The sequence below is a fragment of the Balaenoptera borealis genome (genome assembly GCF_965194805.1).
Source record: "Balaenoptera borealis genome assembly, chromosome: 3".
In the NCBI taxonomy this organism is placed as follows: Eukaryota; Metazoa; Chordata; class Mammalia; order Artiodactyla; family Balaenopteridae; genus Balaenoptera; species Balaenoptera borealis.
The window spans coordinates 107,506,111-107,529,525 of NC_138866.1; the positions used below are offsets into that span (position 1 = coordinate 107,506,111).

Here is a 23,415-nt window from a genome sequence, read left to right on the forward strand (position 1 = left end):
GGAACATCCTTTAAAAAGGAAACTGCACTCCTCACCCCTTTCTGCCTTCATGGGGTGGACTTGGTAATAATGGTGACGGGTCATGTGTGATCAGGTGGGTGTGGGTGGTCTGCACCCCTGCTGGTGGGGGAGCAAGCTCATAAGGAAAGCTCAGCTTTGCCCTCTCCATGGGCGAGTCTCACTTTCCTGAGCACTGTGGAGAGATGGCCCTTTGCGTAACGTTTTCAGAAAACCAGGTGCTCGGGCTTCCCTGGTGGCGCAGTGGTTAAGAATCCGCCTGCCAATGCAGAGAACAGGGGTTCGAGCCCTGGTTGGGGAAGATCCCACATGCTGCGGAGCAACTAAGCCCGTGCGCCACAACTACTGAGCCTGTGCTCTACAGCCCGTGAGCCACAACTACTGAGCCTGTGCTCTACAGCCCGTGAGCCACAACTACTGAGCCTGCGTGCCACAACTACTGAAACCCGCGTGCCTAGACCCTGTGCTCCGCAACAAGAGAAGCCACTGCAATGAGAAGCCTGCGCACCGCAACCGAGAGTAGCCTCTACTTGCCGCAACTAGAGAAAGCCCGTGTGCAGCAACAAAGACCCAACACAGCCAAAAATAAAAAAAAAAAAACAAAAAACCAGGTGCTCTCCCTGCATGTGGCATCCTCCATTTATTAGCACTTACCCCCTCTGTGGTCCTTAAAATGTGGCCAGTTTTTTTTTTTTTTTTAATTTTATTTTATTTTTGGCTGCTTTGGGTCTTCATTGACGTGCGCGGGCTTTCTCTAGTTGCGGTGAGCGGGGGCTACTCTTTGTTGCGGTGTGCGGGCTTCTCATTGGAGTGGCTTCTCTTGTTGCGGAGCATGGGCTCTAGGCGCGCGGGCTTCAGTAGTTGTGGCTCACAGGCTCTAGAGTGCAGGATCAGTAGTTGTGGCGCATGGGCTTAGTTGCCCCGCGGCATGTGGGATCTTCCCGGACCAGGGCTCGAACCCGTATCCCCTGCATTGGCAGGCAGATTCTTAACCACTGCGCCACCAGGGAAGCCCTGTGGCCAGTTTTAAGAAGTCGATGAGGTCAAAACCCTTTTCATGATAATACTAGCATGTTATTTGCTTTTTTCATTCTTCATTGTCAGTAGTTGATGGTGGAATCTTCCAGAAGCTATATGACATGTGATGATAGAATGTGTGTGTTCGTTGGTGTTTTAAAATTTTCTCAGTTGAATTTCTAATATGGTAAATACTGATAGCTATAACCCACAAAAGCAGAATTCTTGGAGGTCTTCAATAATATGGAAGAGTGTAAAGGGTTTGGGAACTGCTGGTCCAGCAAGTTTGAACACCTCTGCCCTAGGGTCCAAGTTCAAGCCTGCTCATGTGGTTCTTGGTTACTTTATTATTTATTTATAGCTTCAAATTAAGTTTTTTTTAAGTTTAAATTTTATTTATTTTTTTATACAGCAGGTTCTTATTAGTTATCTATTTTATACATGTTAGTGTATACATGTCAATCCCAATTTCCTAATTCATCCGACCACCACCACTACCCCCACCCGTGTTCCCCCCTTGGTGTCCATACATTTGTTCTCTACATCTGTGTCTCTATTTCTGCGCTGCAAACTGGTTCATCTGTACCATTTTTCTAGATTCCACATATATGCGTTAATATATGATACTCGTTTCTCTCTTTCTGACTTACTTCACTTGTATGACAGTCTGTAGGTCCATCCGCGTCTCTACAAGTGACCCAATTTCGTTCCTTTTTATGGCTGAGTAATATTCCATTGTATATGTGTACCACATATTCTTTATCCATTCGTCTGTCAGTGGGCATTTAGGTTGCTTCCATGACCTGGCTATTGTAAATAGTGCTGCAATGAACATTGGGGTGCATGTGTCTTTTTGAATTATGGTTTTCTCTGGGTATATGCCCACTAGTGGGATTGCTGGGTCATATGATAATTCTATTTTTAGTTTTTTAAGGAACCTCCATACTGTTCTCCATAGTGGCTGTATCAATTTACATTCCCACCAACAGTGCAAGAGGGTTCCCTTTTCTCCACCCCCTCTCCAGCATTTGTTGTTTGTAGATTTTCTGATGATGGCCATTCTGACTGGTGTGAGGTGATACCTCATTGTAGTTTTGATTTGCATTTCTCTAATAATTAGTGATGTTGAGGAGCTTTTCATGTGCTTCTTGGCCATCTGTATGTCTTCTTTGGAGAAATGTCTATTTAGGTCTTCTACCCATTTTTGCATTGGGTTGTTTGTTTTTTTAATATTGAGCTGCATGAGCTGTTTATGTATTTTGGAGATTAATCCTTTGTCCGTTGATTCGTTTGCAAATATTTTCTCCCATTCTGAGGGTTGTCTTTTCGTCTTGTTTATGGTTTCCTTTGCTGTGCAAAAGCTTTGAAGTTTCATTAGGTCCCATTTGTTTATTTTTGTTTTTATTTCCATTACTCTAGGAGGTGGATCAAAAAAGATCTTGCTGTGATTTATGTCAAAGAGTGTTCTTCCTATGTTTTCCTCTAAGAGTTTTATAGTGTCCGGTCTTACATTTAGGTCTCTAATCCATTTTGAGTTTATTTTTGTGTATGGTGTTAGGGAGTGTTGTAATTTCATTCTTTTACATGTAGCTGTCCAGTTTTCCCAGCACCACTTATTGAAGAGACTGTCTTTTCTCCATTGTATATCCTTGCCTCCTTTGTCATAGATTAGTTGACCATAGGTGCGTGGGTTTATCTCTGGGCTTTCTATCTTGTTGCATTGATCTTTATTTCTGTTTTTGTGCCAGCACCATATTGTCTTGATGACTGTAGCTTTGTAGTAGAGTCTGAAGTCAGGGAGTCTGATTCCTCCAGCTCCATTTTTTTCCCTCAAGACTGCTTTGGCTATTCGGGGTCTTTTGTGTCTCCATACAAATTTTAAGATTTTTTGTTCTAGTTCTGTTAAAAAAAAAAAAAAAAAAAGGCCATTGGTAATTTGATAGGGATTGCATTGAATCTGTAGATTGCTTTGGGTAGTATAGTCATTTTCACAATATTGATTCTTCCAATCCAAGAACATGGTATATCTCTCCATCTGCTGGTATCATCTTTAATTTCTTTCATCAGTGTCTTACAGTTTTCTGCATACAGGTCTTTTGTCTCCCTAGGTAGCTTTATTCCTAGGTATTTTATTCTTTTTGTTGCAATGGTAAATGGGAGTGTTTCCTTAATTTCTCGTTCAGATTTTTCATCATTAGTGTATAGGAATGCAAGAGATTTCTGTGCATTAATTTTGTATCCTGCAACTTTACCAAATTCATTGATTAGCTCTAGTAGTTTTCTGGTGGCATCTTTAGGATTCTCTATGTATAGTATCATGTCATCTGCAAACAGTGACAGCTTTACTTCTTCTTTTCTGATTTGGATTCCTTTTATTTCTTTTTCTTCTCTGATTGCCAGGGCTAGGACTTCCAAAACTATGTTGAATAACAGTGGTGAGAGTGGACATCCTTGTGTTGTTCCTGATCTCAGAGGAAATGCTTTCAGTTTTTCACCATTGAGAATGATGTTTGCTGTGGGTTTGTCATATATGGCCTTTATTATGTTGAGGTAGGTTCCCTCTATGCCCACTTTCTGCAGAGTTTTTATCATAAATGGGTGTTGAATTTTGTCAAAAGCTTTTTCTGCATCTATTGAGATGATCATATGGTTTTTATCCTTCAATTTGCTAATATGGTGTATCACATTGATTGTTTTGCATATATTGAAGAATCATTGCATCCCTGGGATAAATCCCACTTGATCATGGTGTATGATCCTTTTAATGTGTTGTTGGATTCTGTTTGCTAGTATTTTGTTGAGGATTTTTGCATCTATATTCATCAGTGATATTGGTCTGTAATTTTCTTTTTTTGTAGTATCCTTGTCTGGTTTTGGTATCAGGGTGATGGTGGCCTCATGGAATGAGTTTGGGGGGGTGTTCCTTCCTCTGCAATTTTTTGGAAGAGTTTGAGAAGGATAGGTGTTAGCTCTTCTCTAAATGTTTGATAGAATTCACTTGTGAAGCCATCTGGTCCTGGGCTTTTGTTTGTTGGAAGACTTTTAATCACAGTTTTAATCTCATTACTTGTGATTTGTCTGTTCATATTTTCTATTTCTTCCTGGTTCAGTCTTGGAAGGTTATACCTTTCTAAGAATTTGTCCATTTCTTCCAGGTTGTCCATTTTATCCCATTTTGGCATAGAGTTGCTTGTGGTAGTCTCTTAGGATGCTTTGTATTTCTGTGGTGTCTGTTGTAACTTCTCCTTTTTCATTTCTAAGTTTATTGATTTGAGTCCTCTCCCTCTTTTTCTTGATGAGTCTGGCTAATGCTTTATCAATATTGTTTATCTTCTCAAAGAACCAGCTTTTAGTTTTATTGATCTTTGCTATTGTTTTCTTTGTTTCTATTTCATTTATTTCTGCTCTGATCTTTATGATTTCTTTGCCTCTACTAACTTTGGGTTTTGTTTGTTCTTCTTTCTCTAGTTCCTTTAGGTGTAAGGTTAGATTGTTTTCTTGAGATTTTTCTTGTTTATTTAGGTAGGCTTTTATAGCTATAAACTTCCCTCTTAGAACTGCTTTTGCTGCATCCCATAGGTTTTGGATCGTCGTGTTTTCATTGTCATCTGTCTCTAGGTATTTTTTAATTTCCTCTTTGATTTCTTCAGTGATCTCTTGGTTATTTAGTAACATATTGTTTCGCCTCCATGTGTTTGCGATTTTTATGGTTTTTTTCCCTGTAATTGATTTCTAATCTCATAGTGTTGTGGTCAGAAAAGATGCTTGATATGATTTCAATTTTCTTAAATTTACTGAGGCTTGATTTGTGACCCAAGATGTGATCTATCCTGGAGAATGTTCCACGCGCACTTGAGAAGAAAATGTAATCTGCTCTTTTCTGGTGGAATGTCCTATAAATATCAATTAAATCTATCTGGTCTATTGTGTCATTTAAAGCTTGTGTTTCCTTATTAATTTTCTGTTTGGATGATCTGTCCATTGGTGTAAGTGAGGTGTAAAAGTCCCCCACTATTGTGTTACTGTCGATTTCCTCTTTTATAGCTGTTAGCAGTTGCCGTATGTATTGAGGTGGTCCTATGTTGGGTGCATATATATTAATAATTGTTATATCTTTTTCTTTGATTGATCCCTTGATCATTTTGTACTGTCCTTCCTTGTCTCTTGTAACATTCTTTATTTTATAATCTATTTTATCTGATATGAGTATTGCTATTCCAGCTTTGTTTTGATTTCCATTTGCATGGAATATCTTTTTCCATCCCCTCACTTTCAGTCTGTATGTGTCCCTAGGTCTGAAGTGGGTCTCTTGTAGACAGCATATATATGGGTCTTGTTTTTGTATCCATTCAGCAAGCCTGTGTCTTTTGGTTGGAGCATTTAATCCATTTATGTTTAAGGTAATTATTGATATGTATGTTCCTATGACCATTTTCTTAATTGTTTTGTATTTGTTTTTGTAGGTCCTTTTCTTCTCTTGTGTTTCCCACTTAGAGAAGTTCCTTTAGCATTTGTTGTAGAGCTGGTTTGGTGGTACTGAATTCTCTTAGCTTTTGCTTGTCTGTAAAGCTTTTGATTTCTGCATCGAATCTGAATGAGATCCTTGCTGGGTAGAGTAACCTTGGTTGTAGTTTCTTCCCTTTCATCACTTTAAGTATATCATGCCACTCCTTTGTGGCTTGTAGAGTTTTTGCTGAGAAATCAGCTGTTAAACTTATGGGAGTTTCCTTATATGTTATTTGTCATTTTTTCCTTGCTGCTTGCAATAATTTTTCTTTTTCTTTAATTTTTGCCAATTTGATTACTATGTGTCTTGGCATGTTTCTCCTTGGGTTTATCCTGTATGGGACTCTCTGTGCTTCCTGGACTTGGGTGGCTATTTCCTTTCCCATGTTAGGTAAGTTTTCGATGATAATCTCTTCAAATATTTTCTCTGGTCCTTTCTCTCTCTCTTCTCCTTCTGGGACCCCTATAATGCAAATGTTGTTGCATTTAATGTTGTCCCAGAGGTGTCTCAGGCCATCTTCATTTCTTTTCATTCTTCTTCTTTATTCTGTTCCACAGCAGTGAATTCCACCATTCTGTCTTCCAGGTCACTTATCCGTTCTTCTGCCTCAGTTATTCTGCTATTGATTCTTTCTAGTGTATTTTTTGTTTCAGTTATTGTATTGTTCATCTCTGTTTGTTTGTTCTTTAATTCTTCTGGGTCTTTGTTAAACATTTCTTGCATCTTCTCGATCTTTGCCTCCATTCTTTTCCCGAGGTCCTGGATCATCTTCGCTATCATTATTCTGAATTCTTTTTCTGGAAGGTTGCCTATCTAGCTCCACTTCATTTAGTTGTTTTTCTGGGGTTTTATCTTGTTCCTTCATCTGGTACATAGCACTCTGCCTTTTCATCTTGTCTGTCTTTCTGTGAATGTGGTTTTTGTTCCACAGGCTGCTAGTGTTGGAGGGTCTCCTGCAGAGGCAGGGGGTGGCTGTGTCTCACTGTGAGGACAAGGACACTGGCAGCAGAAGTTCTGGGAAGTACTCCTTGGTGTGAGCCCTCCCAGAGTCCGCCATTAGCCCCACCAAAGAGCCTGGGTAGGCTCCAGTGTTGGGTCGCCTCAGGCCAAACAACCAACTCTTGGTTACTTTAAACCATCAGCTGAAGGAATCTGTCACATTTTTACAATGCAGTTTCTACTGCTATACATGTGTGGTGTGTGCACACACATGCCCCTTCTCCTAAACAGGATGGCAAGTTCTAGAAGGCTGGGATGGCTCTTAATCCTCTTTATGTTGCCCCTGGTTAAGTGATTCTTGAACTAATTTCATGTCTGTTTAACTGAACAGTGAACAAAATGGCAGGCCTGGCTGGATCCAGAGATGAGAGGAAACCAATGTTTAAGTCTTCTTCACCTATAAACATCAATTCAGTCACCTATTCGGGCAACATCTGTTGAGCACTTACTTGAGCATGGCCCTGGGTGAGCCACGTGGGAGCTGGGACAGGGGTTCATGGTAACACAGGAGTGCAGTTTGGGTGGTCCTGCCCGTGAGAAAGCAGCCTGCACCTTGAGTCTGCTCAAGGGGAGTCCATGATGCTCCTCATTTGAATTCTGGTTCTGTCTCCTTCCTCCAACTCTCAGTGAGCCCAGGAATGTGAAATTTAAAGTCCCTTGTAAAATAGAGAGACTGTTAGTGTCCATAGAATTACCTTTCCTTATGTCATCAAATTACAGCTTTATTTTCCTCTCTCTTAGGTGGTCACAAAATGGAACTGAAATATACTTTAAACTTTGTTTATTGTTAGCAAATGAAGTTTGCTCTCTGTACCTGAAGTAAAATACAATTATTTACTTTGCCCCAAATTCAGATATATTTTTCCCCTAATATGTAATCCCTGATAATTTTTTTCCCATGGACTTGGGGATCCTGAAATGGCAAGAGGTGTGTGTGGTCAAATCCTACTTTCCCAGGAGCTTACGAATGGCTGAGGGCAACTGGGAGAAGGAGAGGTTAAGAAGTGATGGTACCCCTATGACCAATTCCTTATTGATGGACATGACAGTGTTTCCAACTTTTCACTACTACTGCAGTAAACACTGCCTTGGTGTGCTAGGGCTGCCTTAATTAAGTACCGCAGACTGGGTGGCTTACCAGCAGAAATTTACTGCCTTACCACTGCAGAGGCTGGAAGTCCAATATGCAGATGTTGGCAGGAATGGTTTCCTCTGAGGGCTGTGAGGACCTGTTCCAAGCCCTTGGCTTGCAGGTGGCTGACTCTTCACCTCATCTTCTCCTTCTCTGTGTGTTGATTGATCTGTGTCCAAATCTCGTTTTATCAGGATACCACTTGTACTGGATTAGGGCCCTCACTAACGACCCCATTTTAACTTGATTACCTCTGTAAAGACCCTGTTTCCAAGTAAGGTGCTAGGGGTTAGGACTTCAACATACCTTCTCTTGTGGCAGTGGACACAATCCAAGCTGGACAGACGTCATGAAAGAACAAGGTGGTTCACTGATTCCTTTATTTATTTAGGAGGTAAGGGGAGGAGACATGGGGTGGGGGGCCAGCAGAGGAAAATTACCTACAGGAGAGGGTTGGGAAGGGTTTGCAGGGACTGAGCTAGAAAGCAGTAACACTGATTCTATAGTTGAAAAGGAGTAGTGCACAACTGTAAGTACCTGGTGTGAGTTTTGTAATAAATCCTATCTTATGAATAAGTACAGTGGAATACTACTTAGTACATTCATACATGTTTCTATCATCTTGAGATTTTTTATATATACAGTATATGATCTGTTTTTATAAATGTACAGCTTGGAAAAAAAAGAGATCCTTCTTGTAATAGGTACAGCATTAAACACAAAAACCAACATGGGCCAGCCACATTCCAACTGAAGACCCAGAGAAAGCCTGGCCGACAGCCCAGCCTCAGCCCCTGCAGCCCAGCAAAGTGTAAACCAGCACCCACTGCACCTGTGGGCTCTGCGGGCCCTTGACATTTGCACGGGAAGTGCCTGCTCACGCCAAGCCCCACCTGCAGAGAGTGGGTCTTCCCTGAGGGAAGGTGGCCGAGGAATGTGTACGTCAGGTAATGAAAAGAGGGATGAAAGAAATGTGCTCTTCAACTAAAGGCACTTGTCAGTGGCCGCCTACAGCCATTCCCTGGGCCTGGTGAGTGAGCAGGTGCTATTTTGTTAGAGTCAGCAAGGTCTGAGTGGACCTCACCTGTCCTCTCACCAGGTTTAAATAGAATAAATAAATCTGAGTGGGTGCTTGGTTTGCCCTCCAGGGTTCCTATGAATAGGCTACCTTTTAGGATCATTTATGGAGTGACATTCCCTGTCCCCAGCCCAGCTTTTGGAGGTCCTCCATGGGCAAGATGCCAGAATAGCTCCAGGCCTTGCAGAAGCAATTGCTCACTATGGATCAGAAGGAGAGCCCCCAAATGTCCCCTCCCCTGTCTGTGCCTGAAGTTCCTCTGTCCTGTGCATCGGAGTCTCTGTGCGCCTCAGATCTTGGTCACGTAGTTGTTGGGGAACAGGCCCTGCTTGCCTCGTAGCCGCCCGGTCCACCAGCCAGAAGGATCTGCAGGGACACAGATGGTGGAGGTGATGGTGAGCAAGGCTTTCTGCCCAGGCCAGATGCACCCTGCTCCTGTGGGTGCATCCCACGGGCAAAGGGCTCCATCCATGTTCTTTCCCTTCTTAATTTTAATGAAAACTAGACATGCAGATGTGCCACTCAGGCCCCGTTCCAGAAGAACCCGCTGCCCAGATGTGAGGTTTTGCTGTCAGTCTCCAGCTCTCGGCCCTGTGGGATCTGCCCTGCCTTGGAGACATTGCTTCTCTCGGGGCCTAAGCCTTCCAGCCTCCCCTGCGAGCAGTCCTGGCTCTGGGGCAGCTGCTGGGCCGGCAGACTGTGAGGTCGCCTTGTGGTCAGATGGCTCTAATCCTGCTTCCCCCCTTTTCTTTCGCAGTGGCTATTCCCCCACTGCATCTTTCACACTCCTCACTCCACCTCACAGCCTTTCTGGGAGAACTGATCTGCAACACTTCACCGTAATTACGTCCCAGCTTAATCCCAGTCCCTTCAGCAGTAATTTGGTATATATTTTTCCGTGATTATAAACACACACATTCATTTTAAACAGGCCATTCTATACCTTACTATTCTGCATCTTGCTTTTCAATACTCAATAATCTTTCCATGACTATCTCATTTTTTAAACAGCTGCATTGTATACCAAATTTTATATAACATTCCCTTACTGATGGACATTTGTTCCCCAATTTTTCATTGTTAATGCAATAAATGTCCATACATATGTCTGTATTATGTCCACGTGCAAGTAGTTCTATAGGATAGATTCTTGGATCAAAGAATATGCACCTTCTAGTATCCTTTGTAAGAAAATCTAATTTATTTTTTGTAATAGGTAATACTTTCATGTGTACTTGCAGAAGTACAAAAGGATAAACAGTGAAAACAGCTACCCAGATCCCTTCTTTGAGGGCAAGCAGTATTACCTATTTCTTGCACTTTCTTCCAGAGATATTTCATGTCTATAAAGGCATTTATTCAAACAAACAAACAAACGAAAAAACCTCTTTTGTACACAAGTGGTAGCATACTACATGTTCTGTACTTTTTAAACCTTAATAATACATACTACAAATCATTTCATATCTGTATATAAAGAGCTTCTGTATTCTATAGCTGCTTATAGTCCACTGTTCATATCATTTGCCTATTTTTCTATTGGTTGCTGGTCTCTTATCTTGTTGATTAGGAGTTCTTTATATACTAGTGAATCTGTCACATGAGTTACAAATATCCCTCTTCCAATTTTTATGACATTTTAATATTTGAGCAGTTGAATCAGATGATGATTTTACAGCTTTTTAGTTTTCTATCACTTTTAGAAATCCTTTCCCACACTGACAGTAAAAGAAAACTCTTCTATACTTACTTCTAGGACTTTTATGTTTCTTTTACGCATGTAAATATTAATTTATTTGGGACTTATCTTGGGGGAAGGGGTTAATATATAAATCCAAAGTAATCATTTTGATACGGGGATTTTACAATTTTGATGAATACTGTTAACTTTCCTTCCCAAAAGTCTATTCCAGCAGTAAATAGTGAAAGGAGGTACCTATTTCCCTGACTAACCAAAGATATTACACTCCACACTTTATTTGCAATGACAAAATCCAGAAAGTTCTGAAAATGAAGTTTTCTGAAACTCATTTCATGGGAAAGCTTGACCTGAACTGACATGGGCTTGTTTATGATGTCTCTTTCCACTGCATGTGAATGCTCTCAGGTTCCACGGCAGAAATACCGAGGCTGATCTAAGCTGTTTCCCTGGGACCCGCAAGGGGTGTTACATACTGTGAAAAAGCTCCCATCTCTGATTTCTGAAACTCAGTTAGCTTGAAGGATTTGGATTAGGGAATGTGAACTCTCACTTTTTTTTTTTTCTTTTGGCCTCATCTCGCAGCTTGCGGGATCTTAGTTCCCAGAGTAGGGATTGAACCTGGGGCCCGGGCAGTGAAAGCACCGATTCCTAACCACTCGACTGCCAGGGAAGTCCCTCTCATATTTTAATCTTTGCTGCTATCACAGATGAAATGCTTTGCTTTGCATTTCGCTGATGGTTAAGGAGGCTCTGCTGTGCACTGATTGCCTCAATAGCCTTTGTCCACTTTTGGGCCGGATTATTTGTATTATTTACATGGAGGAGCTATTTATATATGTAAAACATTTTTGCCTAGTCTGTTTTCCATAATTTAACTTTGTTCCCAGTGCTATTCACCACATAGGTTTTAATTTAGCCTTTTTATGAGGTTAAATCCCATATGGTTTTTGAGTTTGACATCTTCCATAGGAAGACTTTTCTCACCCAAAGATTAATATAATATTCTAGGTTTCCTTCTAAGACTTCTGTAATTTAATTATATAGTTTTAGATCTTTAATTTATCTGATATTTATTTTGTGTATGAGGCAGAGATCAAACTTTATTTTCTTTTCAAAATGGAAAGTAATTGTCTATCCTTTCCCCTGATTTCAAATGCCACATTTATCATCTATTAAATACCTATGCACACAAGGGTCTGCTTCTGAATGCTATTCTATCCTTTGTATCTATATGTCAATTCCTGCACTCACACCACACTGTTTAAATTACAGCAATAATTTATAGCATGTTTTGATAACTTTTAGGACTCTACATTTTACACAAATATATGTTTTAATTATATCCAGTACATGTTATTTCTAGAAAATTTTGAAAATACTGAGAAGTGAAAAGAAAGTAATACTTAAAGTTCAACACTTAAGGAGACCACTTTAACATTTTCTATTTTTAAACATTTTTTTTAGAAAACATTTTTCTATTCCATGTGTTTTATATTTTTACAGAAATGAGACTGTAGTCCACAGTTGCTAACCTAACTTTTTCCTTTTCTCCATGAACATTTTTCCATTTCAATAATGTATGTACTTTTGCATCATTATCTTTAACACAAAAATTTTTGCATCAAAGTTCACTGAATGGATATAGCAAAGCTTATTAAACTAATCCCCGTCACTGGATACTAGGTCATTTCCCATATTTTTGCTGAACAAAGCTGGTGATAAAAATTCTGTTTGTATTACTAAGAGTTTATTTCAATACTTTTTTTATTACAACTTTTGAAGGATACTAAATGACTTAAAATATTAACACCTGTAGAAAACCAGATGGCTAAAGGAGATAAAAAGAGCACCCAGAGAACATTTGAAGGAGGTTGGTCTGGGGACCTGGAGTTCTCCTGGGAGTGAGCCCAGGTGATTCCTAGAACTGCCCTTGGCTACCTCTTCCTGAAAGCTAGCCCTGCCATGAACCACTCTCCACTCAGGTTGTCCTTACTCTGCTCATACACCTTGGATGGCTCTACTCTGTCTTGACAACTTGTCTTGAGCCTGACACCCAGGGCCTCTAGGACCAGGCCACTCTGGCTTCATCTCATCCCCCATGACATCTCCTCAGGGATTCTGCACCTGGGTTGAGTGTCGGCTCATTTTCCTAAAAGGACCCACTCTTTCCAGCCTCCATGGCGCCTCTCTCTGTCAGTCTTCCTATCCCTCACCACAAATGCCATTTCCTTCATGGGGCTTTTTCTAACATCCTAAGTTAAGAGTTATCTTTGTTTTTTATGCTTCCATAAGGAATAATGTTTGATTATATGTATATTATATTCTAACTTACCTTCTTTACCAAATTAGTAACATATTCAGCCAAGCCCACAGACCACTTTTATAATGGATGTTACAAGTTGTCTCCCTGGCTTCCATTCCATCTACCTTCATTAGGAGGAGGCCATGAAATCTGGGTGGGAGAGGCCTAACTCCCGTTACCTCGGGCTGTCCCAGCCAGGTCTAACCCACTTGGGGTACAGCCTTTGCCTTGCTACAGAGATTGATTCAGGGATGGGCACATGACCAATTTGGTCCAATCTGAGGGAAACCTGGGACTTTTGTCCAATGGCTAAGAGAAGTTTCAGAGGTAAAGTGGATTTCGGAGATGGTTTGATCTGTTGGCCTGGAACTGATACAGCCTTTTTGCTACCGTGAGGAAAAACAGCCTGAGGAGGGAACAGATACAAAGAAGAGGGCAGAGCTGAAAGAAGTATTTTTTAAAAATGAAGCTGGAGTCTTGATCAGCCTGAAACCTGACCTACCTCTGCAAGTTTCAGTGAGAGGAGCCCACAAATTCCTTTCACGTTTATACTAGTTTTTATAGCAATATAACCATATGCTTTTTGGAGGCTGTCCCAGCCAGCCATGCACTTACCTTCTTTGATAATATCGATAATGTCATTGGCATTGAAGCTGAGTTCGTCTGTGTCCTGAGCATCATAGGCATACAGAGCCTTGCACTGTGGCACCTGAGGCTTGGGCTTGGGCTGGGGCTTGGGTCTGCCCCCTGCTGGGGGAGGCCGGCTGGTTGTTTGTCTCCGGACCCTGTGGAAAGAGTGGAGGCAGGTGAGAAGGGACCCAACAGGAGGCAGCAGCACCACATGGTAGTTTGGAGCATGGGGCCAGCACTGGCCAGCTCAAGTTCAAGTCCAGCCCTATCCTTAGAAGGACATGTCACTTCCTAAACTTTCTCAGAGAGTAAAACACCCTCCCTGACAAGGTCATTGCAAAAGCATGTAGCTAGCTCTTCATAAACATTAGCCTCTGTTGCTGTGTCCCCAGCATAGAAGGAAATGTGGAAAAGACACACATTCCTACCAAGGTTTATAAAACATATTTATACATCTAAATGATAATAAAACAAATAGTCATGTATCTATCCCCCTCCCTCAACTGTGGAAACAGAACTTTGCCATAGACGCCTGCAGGTGCCTCTCCTCAACTACAATCCCTCCCAGAATGAACCCCTAGCTTGCATTTTGTATTAATAATTCTGCTTTGTAGTTTTACCACGCACATAAGTATCCCTAAATGATACTTGTAGTTTGTCTGTTTTTTAACTATATGAAGTGAATCACATGCTACTATCACTTGCTCCATTTTTTTTTTCCAGCCGCACTTCATGGCTTTTGGGATCTTAGTTCCCTGACCAGGGATTGAACCTGGGCCACGGCACTGAAAGCACCGAGTCCTAACCACTGGACCGCCAGGGAATCCCCTCACTCGCTCCATTTTTGAGATGAACACTGTTGATGCATGTAGTTTGATTCATTCATTCTCACTGCTTTATACTTACTATTCCATTGCATGAATATGTCACAATTTACTTATCTAGTCCATTGTTGATGGTTACTTGGGATGATTCCAATTTCATTACAAAGAAATGCTGCTATGAATGTTCTTGTGCAAAAGTTTATCCAAAGTAATTTCTCAACATCAGCACTACTGACACTTTGGGCGGATAGATAATCCTTTGCTGCGGGGGCTGTCCTGTGTACTGTAGGGTGTTAAGCAACACCCCTCGCCTTTACCCCTGGCACGCCAGTAGCACCTCCTCTCCCTGGTCATGATCATCAAAAATATCTCCAGCTTCAGACCCTAACCAGGTCTTGTAGCTTTAAATGTATTCTTTCTACAAACTGTGCAGCCTCCGGTCACCATTCATACACTGTCTCAAAGGCATGTAACTCTAGGTTGGTCCTAGTTAGATCTTTAAACATATCTGGAACAACCATTTATTAAATATGTTCATGAAAAGCATTTAGAGAATGCATTTAGGAAATAGAAATATAGCCAACAGTCCCCCCTCCCCCTTAGCTTAAGGACTAACCAAAGTGAAGCCTACATTCATTCGCTTACGAAAGAAACTTAAGATTTCTTCTAAGAGGGCCTGGGCTGAGCTCAACATTGTGGCGCTGGCTGGGCCTGTTAACACCTGTGGGAGGAGGGAGGAAAAGGGAGGGTATTTCCTGGGGCTTGAGTTCTGGAAACAGCACACCCAGTTTCGAGCTGTGCTCTAAGGAGGCCAGAGCCTCGCTGTCCTTGTCGAGGTCCTGTGATAATAGATGCTGCTGGCTGCTGAGCAAGTCGGATCACGAGGGGGTTGGCTGGGGGTGAGGGGTTACTGGCTGCTAGCTGTCCCCAGCAGGGGCGGGGGGTTCCCTGAGTAGGAGGGAGCAAACCCCAAGGTAACTCAGGCTCCACTCTTCTCAGATCAACCCCGTCCCCACCTTCCCACCCCCACCAGACGCTTTCTTTCATCGAAGAGGAAAGGCGTTGTATAGATCATTAGCATAACATCATTTCCTTCCTAGTCTATTGGAAATCCCCATTCCCTGCTTGGGAAGTGCTTGCTTCTCTGAAAGCTGGCTGGACAAGCAGGTTTTTCATTAAGCAACCTATATATTAGGGATGTGTCAGCATTTGGTTAATAAGAGCCATTAGCCTGGATACCAGAAGTCATCTGATTTCCCAGTAACAAGGAATGGAGGGGCTGGGGCTGTGGTGTGTGCATTACAACACCCTGGGAGGGAGGAAGCCTCCACTCTGGCAGTTCCAGGAAACAGGGTTGGGAGGGTACGTGCACATATGCACACGTGTGTGTGCAGGCTTACGTGTGTGCACACACATCCGCTCACCAAATATTCATAGATGAAGAGTTGGCCTCTCTTATGTCCAGGGGAGAATACAGGTTGATGGGGTGTCTGGAGCCCAAGAGTATTTGGACTTAGGTGCATTCTCTGGGCAGGGGGGCCTCTTAGGATGGAGGCAAAGCTGGATGACCCTCTGGAAAGAGGGGCCATCCTGCCTGCAGCCTTCCCGGGAGTCTCCCCGCTCGCTCCTCTGCCCATCTGCCTCCATCTTTGATGGAGGTCACCCAGTTCCTCCCCCTTCATGTCTTTCCTGCCAGTTGCTTCCTTTCGAGGCTCCCTGAACATCACCCCAGCTCAGCATTTATTAGTTTACCTCACCCTCCACTGAAAATCCTTCCAACAGCTTCTCTCTGCTCTTGGCCTACGAAGTCCCTGTCAGGTGTGGCCCTGCTGGCTCCCAGCCTCCCATCCTGCTGCAGGCCACACTGGCATCTTCCTACCTCTCTTCATGGAAGTCTGACCCCTGGTTGGGGTTAGGACCCCGTCCACTACTCCTAGCCTACATCATATTTGCTGGTGACAAGTATACTTTCCCCCTAAGATCAGGAACAAAACACAGGTGTTAGCTCACCACTTCTGTTCAATACCCACTGGAAGCTCTAGCCAGAGCCATTAGTCAAGAAAAATAAAAGTCATACAGATTAGAAAAGAAGTGAAAATACCTCTATTTGCAGACGAGATGATCTTGCACATAGAAAATCCTAAGGAATACACTAAAAAAAAAACTATTAGAATAAAAAGATTCAGCAAGATTATAGAACACAAGATCAATGTATAAAAATTATCTGGGGACTTCCCTGGTGGCGCGGTGGTTAAGAATCCACCTGCCAGTGCAGGGGACACGGGTTCTATCCCTGGTCCAAGAAGGTCCCACATGCTGCGGAGAAACTAAGCCTGTGCACCACAACTACTGAGCCCACACACCGCAACTACTCAAGTCCACGTGCTCTAGGGCCCCCATGCTGCAACTACTGAGCCTGTGTGCTGCAACTACTGAAGCCTGCGTGCCTAGAGCCCATGCTCCACAACAAAGAGAAGCCAGTGCAATGAGAAGCCCGCGCACCACAACCAAGAGTAGCCTCCACTCGCTGCAACTAGAGAAAGCCCATGTGCAGCAACGAAGACCCAACACAGCCAAAATATAAATAATAAAAAAAAATCAGCTCTATTTCTATGCACTAGCAATGAACAATTCAGAAATGCAATTGAGAAAACAATTTCATTTACAATACACAAAAAGAATATAATACTTAGGAGTAAACTTAACAAAAGAAGGATGATCCTATTTATATGAAATGTCCGGAAAAGGCTTATCTATACTGACATAAAGTAGATTAGTGGTTGCCTAGGGCCGGGGGATGGGGGAATGACTGCTAAGGGGAAGAAGGGTTCTTTTCGGGATAACGAAAATCTTCCTAAGTTAGATTATGATGATGGTTGCACAACTCTGTGACTACACTAAAAGCTGTTGAATCGTACTTTTTTTTGGCCACGCCATGAAGCATGTGGGATCTTAGTTCCCCGACACGGGATCGAACCCTTGCCCCCTGCAGTGGAAGTGCAGAGCCTTAACCACTGGACCATGAGGGAAGTCCCTGTTGAATTGTATTGTACTTTGAATGGGTTGATTTTATGGTATGTAAATTATATCTCAAAAAACCTGCCTTAAAAAAAAAGAAAGTAAATTGCATGGGCCTCTTTGGGCTCTGAAGCGCACTCCTGATACCCAGAGTGAGCTCAGCCAGCTTGTACTACAGCAAGCAGCTGCTGAGTGTCCCACCCAGGATCCGGGACACAGTGGAGGAGAGGATGGAGGTGAGGGGACCATTTAAACACCTGTGTGAACACGGCCACTTCATGGTCTTTGATCCTAAGTCATCAGAGCCTACTTCCTCAGTAAAAACCAATCAAAGTAAAACCTCAGGGATTACTGGGGGATTTGGGTTCCCGTGTACAGTAAACTCTTGGCAACAGTTGGCGTGATTGTCCCTGGACAACTGCTACCATGCAGTGTAAAGGCATCTGGTCATTTATCCCTTGGCTGAATGGGGCTCACCGCACTCCACAGTTGGGAGAGGGGAGATTCCAGGTAGCTTTGAGATGGGGCGTTGTTTGCTGGGGGGGAGAGTGTGGACTGGGGGACTGTGTTTGATGGGGAATGGACGTGGAGGTGGAGAAGAGCTCTGCATTCTGCATCCGGAAAGGGGCTGCTTAGGCAATCCCGAGGTAACCACTGTCTGGCTTTTTCCTTTTTAAATGTCCTCTGTAACCAGGAAAGGGTACAACTGCTCCAGTAGGGCAGCACCTTCGCAAAGTGAGCCAGTTACAGCAAAGCCCTCCTTCTCACTCGTCACTCCTGCCTCATTCTCACATCTAAGCATGTCCTCACTCTTCTTGTGTTGACAGATGGGGTGTGGTCTGGGAACCCCTGCCTGGAGCTCTGGGCAAGGTACTGTGCTGGGCATTTTCAGATGTTGCCTCATTGAACCTCACAACAGTTCCCGCGAAACGACTGACCTAGGTTCCTGGAACTTCCTGCTGGCTTCATCAGTGGATGGCACGACGCATATGCAGCAGGCTCCCAGAGCTCCAGCCACACGACCTTTCTGGCCCCATGGTCTGGCCATGCTCCCCACCCCGTAACCACCGCTGCTAACTCCTGCTCAGCCTTTGGGTCTTGTTTCACCCCGGGCAGCATCCTCTGGTAGCCTGCACCTGCTCAGAGCAGGGGGTCAATGCAGTGGGACCGGGGCCTGTACCAGCTGACTCCCTGGCAGGGCAGTAGATTCCATGGGGGTGGCTGTTCTCACCACTGTGGACCCTGGACCTGGCGCCGGGCCCAGGAAGACTGTGTGGCCTCAACCTGCATGTTCTGAGGGAGTAGCAGAAGGGACAGTGGCTTAAGAGTCAGAGTCAGTGCACTGGGTTTGAGGCCCAGTTCTGACACCGGCTGGCATGTGACTTGGGGCCATCACTTCACCTCTTTAGGGATCAGTGTCTTCACGGGGTAAAAAGAGGGAATTCCGGCAATGGCCCAGGCCCTTCTTCTAATTCTAAGAAGGCTTTACAGCGTGCTCTCAACAAGATCCCTACGGTCAGATGTACCATGGAACACAGGAAGCCTGCCCCGATGGGGCGATCACTCTCTCCATTCACCACACTGTGGATCTGGAAAGCACCACAGAAATCAGTCTGCGAGAACAGCCATTTTCCCAGCTCTGTTCCACAGACGCAGCCTTCAACCCAGACAATCTCCTTCCACCACTAGGTGGCGATCCTGTGCAGTCAATAATGAGGAGAGAGGCTGGCTTTCTACCAGCTGCCAGAAATTATCAAGGTCTTTTAGGTGCTGGTTGACTCCACTTACAGCCACGAAAAAGGGATTGAGATTTTCTTACACAGCAAACAAGACCCCTGTGCCCAGGGAGCAGGAACTGGCTCAGCCCAGCCTGTGAGAGAGGCTTGTTACGCTTTCAGGAGTTTTGTGGTCAGTTGTTAAAGAGAGTCATTATTAAACATGCAATCGAACACATTTAACTGAATAAATTATATTAAAAGCAAAGGCAACAAATACTCATAATCTGACCCTACCTAATTATCTTACCGCATTTTACATCTCTCCACGCTCTTGAAGTTATTAACGTCTGCTGCCTACCTGTGGTGGGAACACCGTAGGACAGTGGGAGACTGTACATCTCCCCCCAGCTCTGGGACCAGGGGAAGTCACCTTGGTAGCTTGAAATCGGCCACAGTGAGCAGAAACTGACAAATGTTACAGCTGCCGCCTTTTCATCCCCAGAGAGCTAGTCGTTCACAGCACACCACTCACTATCCCTCCACTACCCTCATGATAACTCACTTTCACTCATTTAAAAGTGCTTTGCCTAGATTTATTTTGTAATGGATATGCAGGATTTAGATAATTTTGGTAGGGCTCACATTTTATGATATTTGTATTCCAAATAGACCTCACATGATTGAAAACTGTTATAAAAACAGCTATTTCATTGGGATAATGGGGGCAGGAGCAAGAATTTCAGACTCACAACGACAAAGTTATGTTTCCTATTGCCACTGGTATATAGTTATAAAACTCTGCATCACAGAGCAAATCCAGTTGTTTCATTATATGTAACTCTGGCACAGTGTAATTTAGTTTTCCTGTTACCATGTGACCCATCATTTCAGGGTAATCTGTACGGTTGGCCCTTCACATCCATGGGTTCTGCATCCCAGATACAGATTCAACCAACTGAGATTGGAAAATATTCAGAAAAAAAATTCCGGAAAGCTCCAAAAAGCAAAACTAGAATTTGCTGGGCAGGGCAACTATTTACATAACATTTACATTGTATTCAGTATTATAAGTAACCTAGAGATGATTTATAGTACACAGGAGGATGTGCATAGGTTATATGCAAATACTATGTCAAATACTGTGCCATATTATATAAGGGACTTGAACATGAACGGGTTTTTGTATCTGGCGTGTGTGTGTGTGTGTGTGTGTGTGTGTGTGTGTGTGTGTGTGTGAACCAGTCCCCCGTGGATACCAAGGGATTGTACACACTTACCACTTTATTGTGTCTATTCTTCATTAAGAAAAGAAACACATGAAGAAGCTCGGCTACAGCACCTTGCTTTTACAGCAGGTCTTTTTCTGAGTAGGGAATTAAACATCCAATGCAGTCACATTATAACCCACCCCACAAAGTTTCCTGAGTAATCAAGCACATTATACCCAGTTTGCTTTGTGAAAACCTGCACTGCTAGAGAAGCCCTGTTTTAGTGCCTGGGAAGACCAAGTGGTGCCTTTGCCCTGAGACATCAGGATGCCGACCGACCTCTGAGCCACAAGAGGCCAGAAGCCCACAAGAACACAAAACGCCAAGTGACGTCAATGACAACAAAGCGCTGTAAAGTCAGGGATTGTTCATTCGCTCTGCTCCTGGGATGTAGGTTGTTATAGTGATTGGAGCAAAGGAGGTTTAACTAGAAAAAGACTGTGGAATAGTAAAGCAGGAGAAGGAGTTTTGGACTTTATTTAGTTATTGAAATGCAGCTAGTGTCTGTTGCAATACTACCTCTCAGCTCTCTGTTCTGCTGTTGCCCTGAGCCCACAGAGAGCAGCATGGCTATTAGATGTGTGTGTGTCAGGGAAGCGGGACGGGGAGAGGGTGTCTCCCTGACTCGTCCCCTTGTCTTGGCTTTGCTAGGCTGCCCATTCTGCCCCCATTAAAGCCAGCAATGCCTGAAGCTTAGCCCCTCATGGAGTCTAGAGCTCTATGCAGGCCAGAGGTTTGAGCTCTTGAGGGTAAAGCCACTGGGCCAGGGGACACCCACTTCTCAATCCTGGTAGAATATTACTATTTCCCTGCAAGACCAAACCACATGAATAACAGTCATAAAATAAATATAAATAAACTTTCAAGTTGCACTGTGCTTTATAGTTTACAAAGCCCTTATTTAATCTTCCTGAAACCCTGATTGGGTTTTAAATTTCTGATTATTAGCTCTATTATACAGTACAGGTGGGGAAACCAAGGTGTAGGAAGATTAAGTGACATACACGAGGGTGTCAGCTGGTAATCAGTGGAACAATCCATGTGGCCAGCACGTGGCACACAGAAGGCACATAGTTCAGTAAATATTCAATGCATGAATCAATGAAGGAAGGAACAAATGACCCGGGACTCATACCCAGTCCTTGCAAGTGTGAATCTGTGCTCTCTGCACATGGCCAGGCCACCTTCTGCGAACTCTGCAGTCTCCACACCTCTGGGACACCCGGGTGTGCCTCATCTATGACAGGGTGAACTGGGATTAAGCTTTCAAATATCACGTCTTCGTTCTGCAGATGTGAAATTTATGTCTTAAAATTCCAAGAAGGAAAATAATGGCATTTTATTTCATTGGCTCTTTAAAATGTGCTCTGTTCCAAAAGGTTGAATCTATAAACATTACTGGAAATTTGGTAACGGATGCCAGGAATTCCTAAGATTCGTGTCTGCCTGGGCCAGGATATGGCTGCTACTCCTGCAGATTATGGGTTAAGAAATATTGCTATTGGACACTTGTTGGAAATTTTAAGCTCCTTGAAAAATATGGCTCCATTAGGAGAATCCTTTCAAGAGACACACAGGCAGCATTTAAATTTTTCTATCGATCCTTCTTTTGTGGCATGGCCAGAAGCCCTACCGCTGAGCACTTTCAATATTTTCCTGTTTCTCCAACTTCTAGTTGGATTAATCTCTGGAGTATCTTGAAATTTCCTGAAGTTGTCCTCCCATGAAATGGACCACAGGTTTAAAAAGGCCCACAGAAAAAAACATTTCCAGTCTGGGTTTTAATGCCTCCAGTAATGAACTGGAGGTAGATTATGTACATCTCAGTTACAGGAGGGAAAATATAAAGCACACTTGGTTGGCAAATCAAGTGTTCCTATGAAGCCGGAGCAAAGGCTGATGAATGAACTATTTATATGGATTCTTGCTTTACCTGTTCTCTTTTCCTGAGACTCAGGAAGATCTTGAACCTGAATCAGACTGTTCAAAAGGTATGTTAAGGGACTACAAGGTTATTATGATTCCTTGTACATCTTAGTTTTCTTGGTCAATGATAATAATGACGATCACAACAAACATGGCATGGCAAGGGTAAAGAATCCAGTTGGGGTGGTAATTAATTTAGCGAAGGCTTCATGTTCTCTCCAAAAGCAAAAACAAAAAAACCCAAAAAACATAAAACCCAAACTGACTGAACCCAAAATAAACTGACAAAGACGTTCCTGAATTAACTTGAGGTGCTAATTACACCATTTGATTTTATCCACATTGCATGATCCAAAAGAGATGACTGCTTATGCTAAATATGTCTATAAAGAAAAGTGCATTGGTGGTGGGAGAGGGAAAGGAAAGATGAACCCAAGAGTTGAAAGTCCAAGGAGACTTGGTGGTAATCTCCCTTTTATAGGTTGGTAAATTCAAGGGCACTGTTTGGGACTGTAATGTAAACAGGAACTCTCGTCTTTGTGGAAAGGTACAAGCTCGGGACCCCAAAGGTCCCTGTTTGCTCCAGCAACGTCCCACGGAACAAATGCAATTCATGTTTTCTCGGCAAAGAACTGTTGAACGTAGGTAAACGAGGCCCCTGAAATGCTTGTCTAAAGTCTCTGGCCACATTAGAAATTATTTTAACTTTGACTTTATGTGTTTTAGAAAATAAATACTAAGAAAAAGCTCAGCCTTTTGATCAGAGTATGATTTCTTAAGGAATATTTGCATTACAGCAGATTTAAGCGTACAAAGAGGAGGCTGGCTGGGATTCTTGTAGCTACAGGACTCAGTGTGCCTCATACGAGTTTTATACACAAGTTTTACATACAGGAAGGTCTTACTGCCTAGTAGATGGTTGTGAAGGTTCCCTCTCCTTCCAGCCTCACAGCCACTGCCAAAATAGCGTCACGTATGCCTGATCTTTAGGCCTAAAGGTGGCAAAGGGTGTGATAAGACTTAAATAGGGAACAGCGCAGCTGAGGGCTGGAAGGGAGCAGCCTCGGTTAAGACACAATGTTCCTAAATTGCCTGCTTTTTGGCTGACAGATGCTCCCAGCTGGCTGGTGTGCAAGTCTGTAACTTGCAAAGCAGGCTGGAAAGATGGTTTTGCTTGCCAAAACCAAAGCAAGTAGGAAGCTAGCAGACAGAGCTAAGAGATCTGGTGCATTTTGCTGACTGGTTTTAATCCCCTGCCTACTTCGGGAAATCAAAC

The 23,415-nt window shown here is 43.1% G+C and overlaps 1 protein-coding gene and 1 long non-coding RNA gene across 2 annotated transcripts in view; one reads left to right on the forward strand and one right to left on the reverse strand.

Annotated features, from left to right (window-relative positions):
• LOC309626871 overlaps positions 1-23,415 on the forward strand; it is a 186,394-nt gene that overhangs the window by 161,855 nt on the left and 1,124 nt on the right. The gene's annotated exons all lie outside the window — the stretch shown is intronic.
• Positions 8,037-23,415, reverse strand: part of MYO1E (myosin IE) — a 200,620-nt gene continuing 185,241 nt past the window's right edge. Inside the window, exons 27-28 of the mRNA XM_082388011.1 lie at positions 13,371-13,540; positions 8,037-9,117 (exon numbers count right to left, since the gene is read on the reverse strand). Coding sequence (XP_082244137.1) covers positions 9,041-9,117; positions 13,371-13,540 — 247 coding nt within the window. The 3' untranslated portion in view covers positions 8,037-9,040. The remainder of the gene's footprint in view (positions 9,118-13,370; positions 13,541-23,415) is intronic.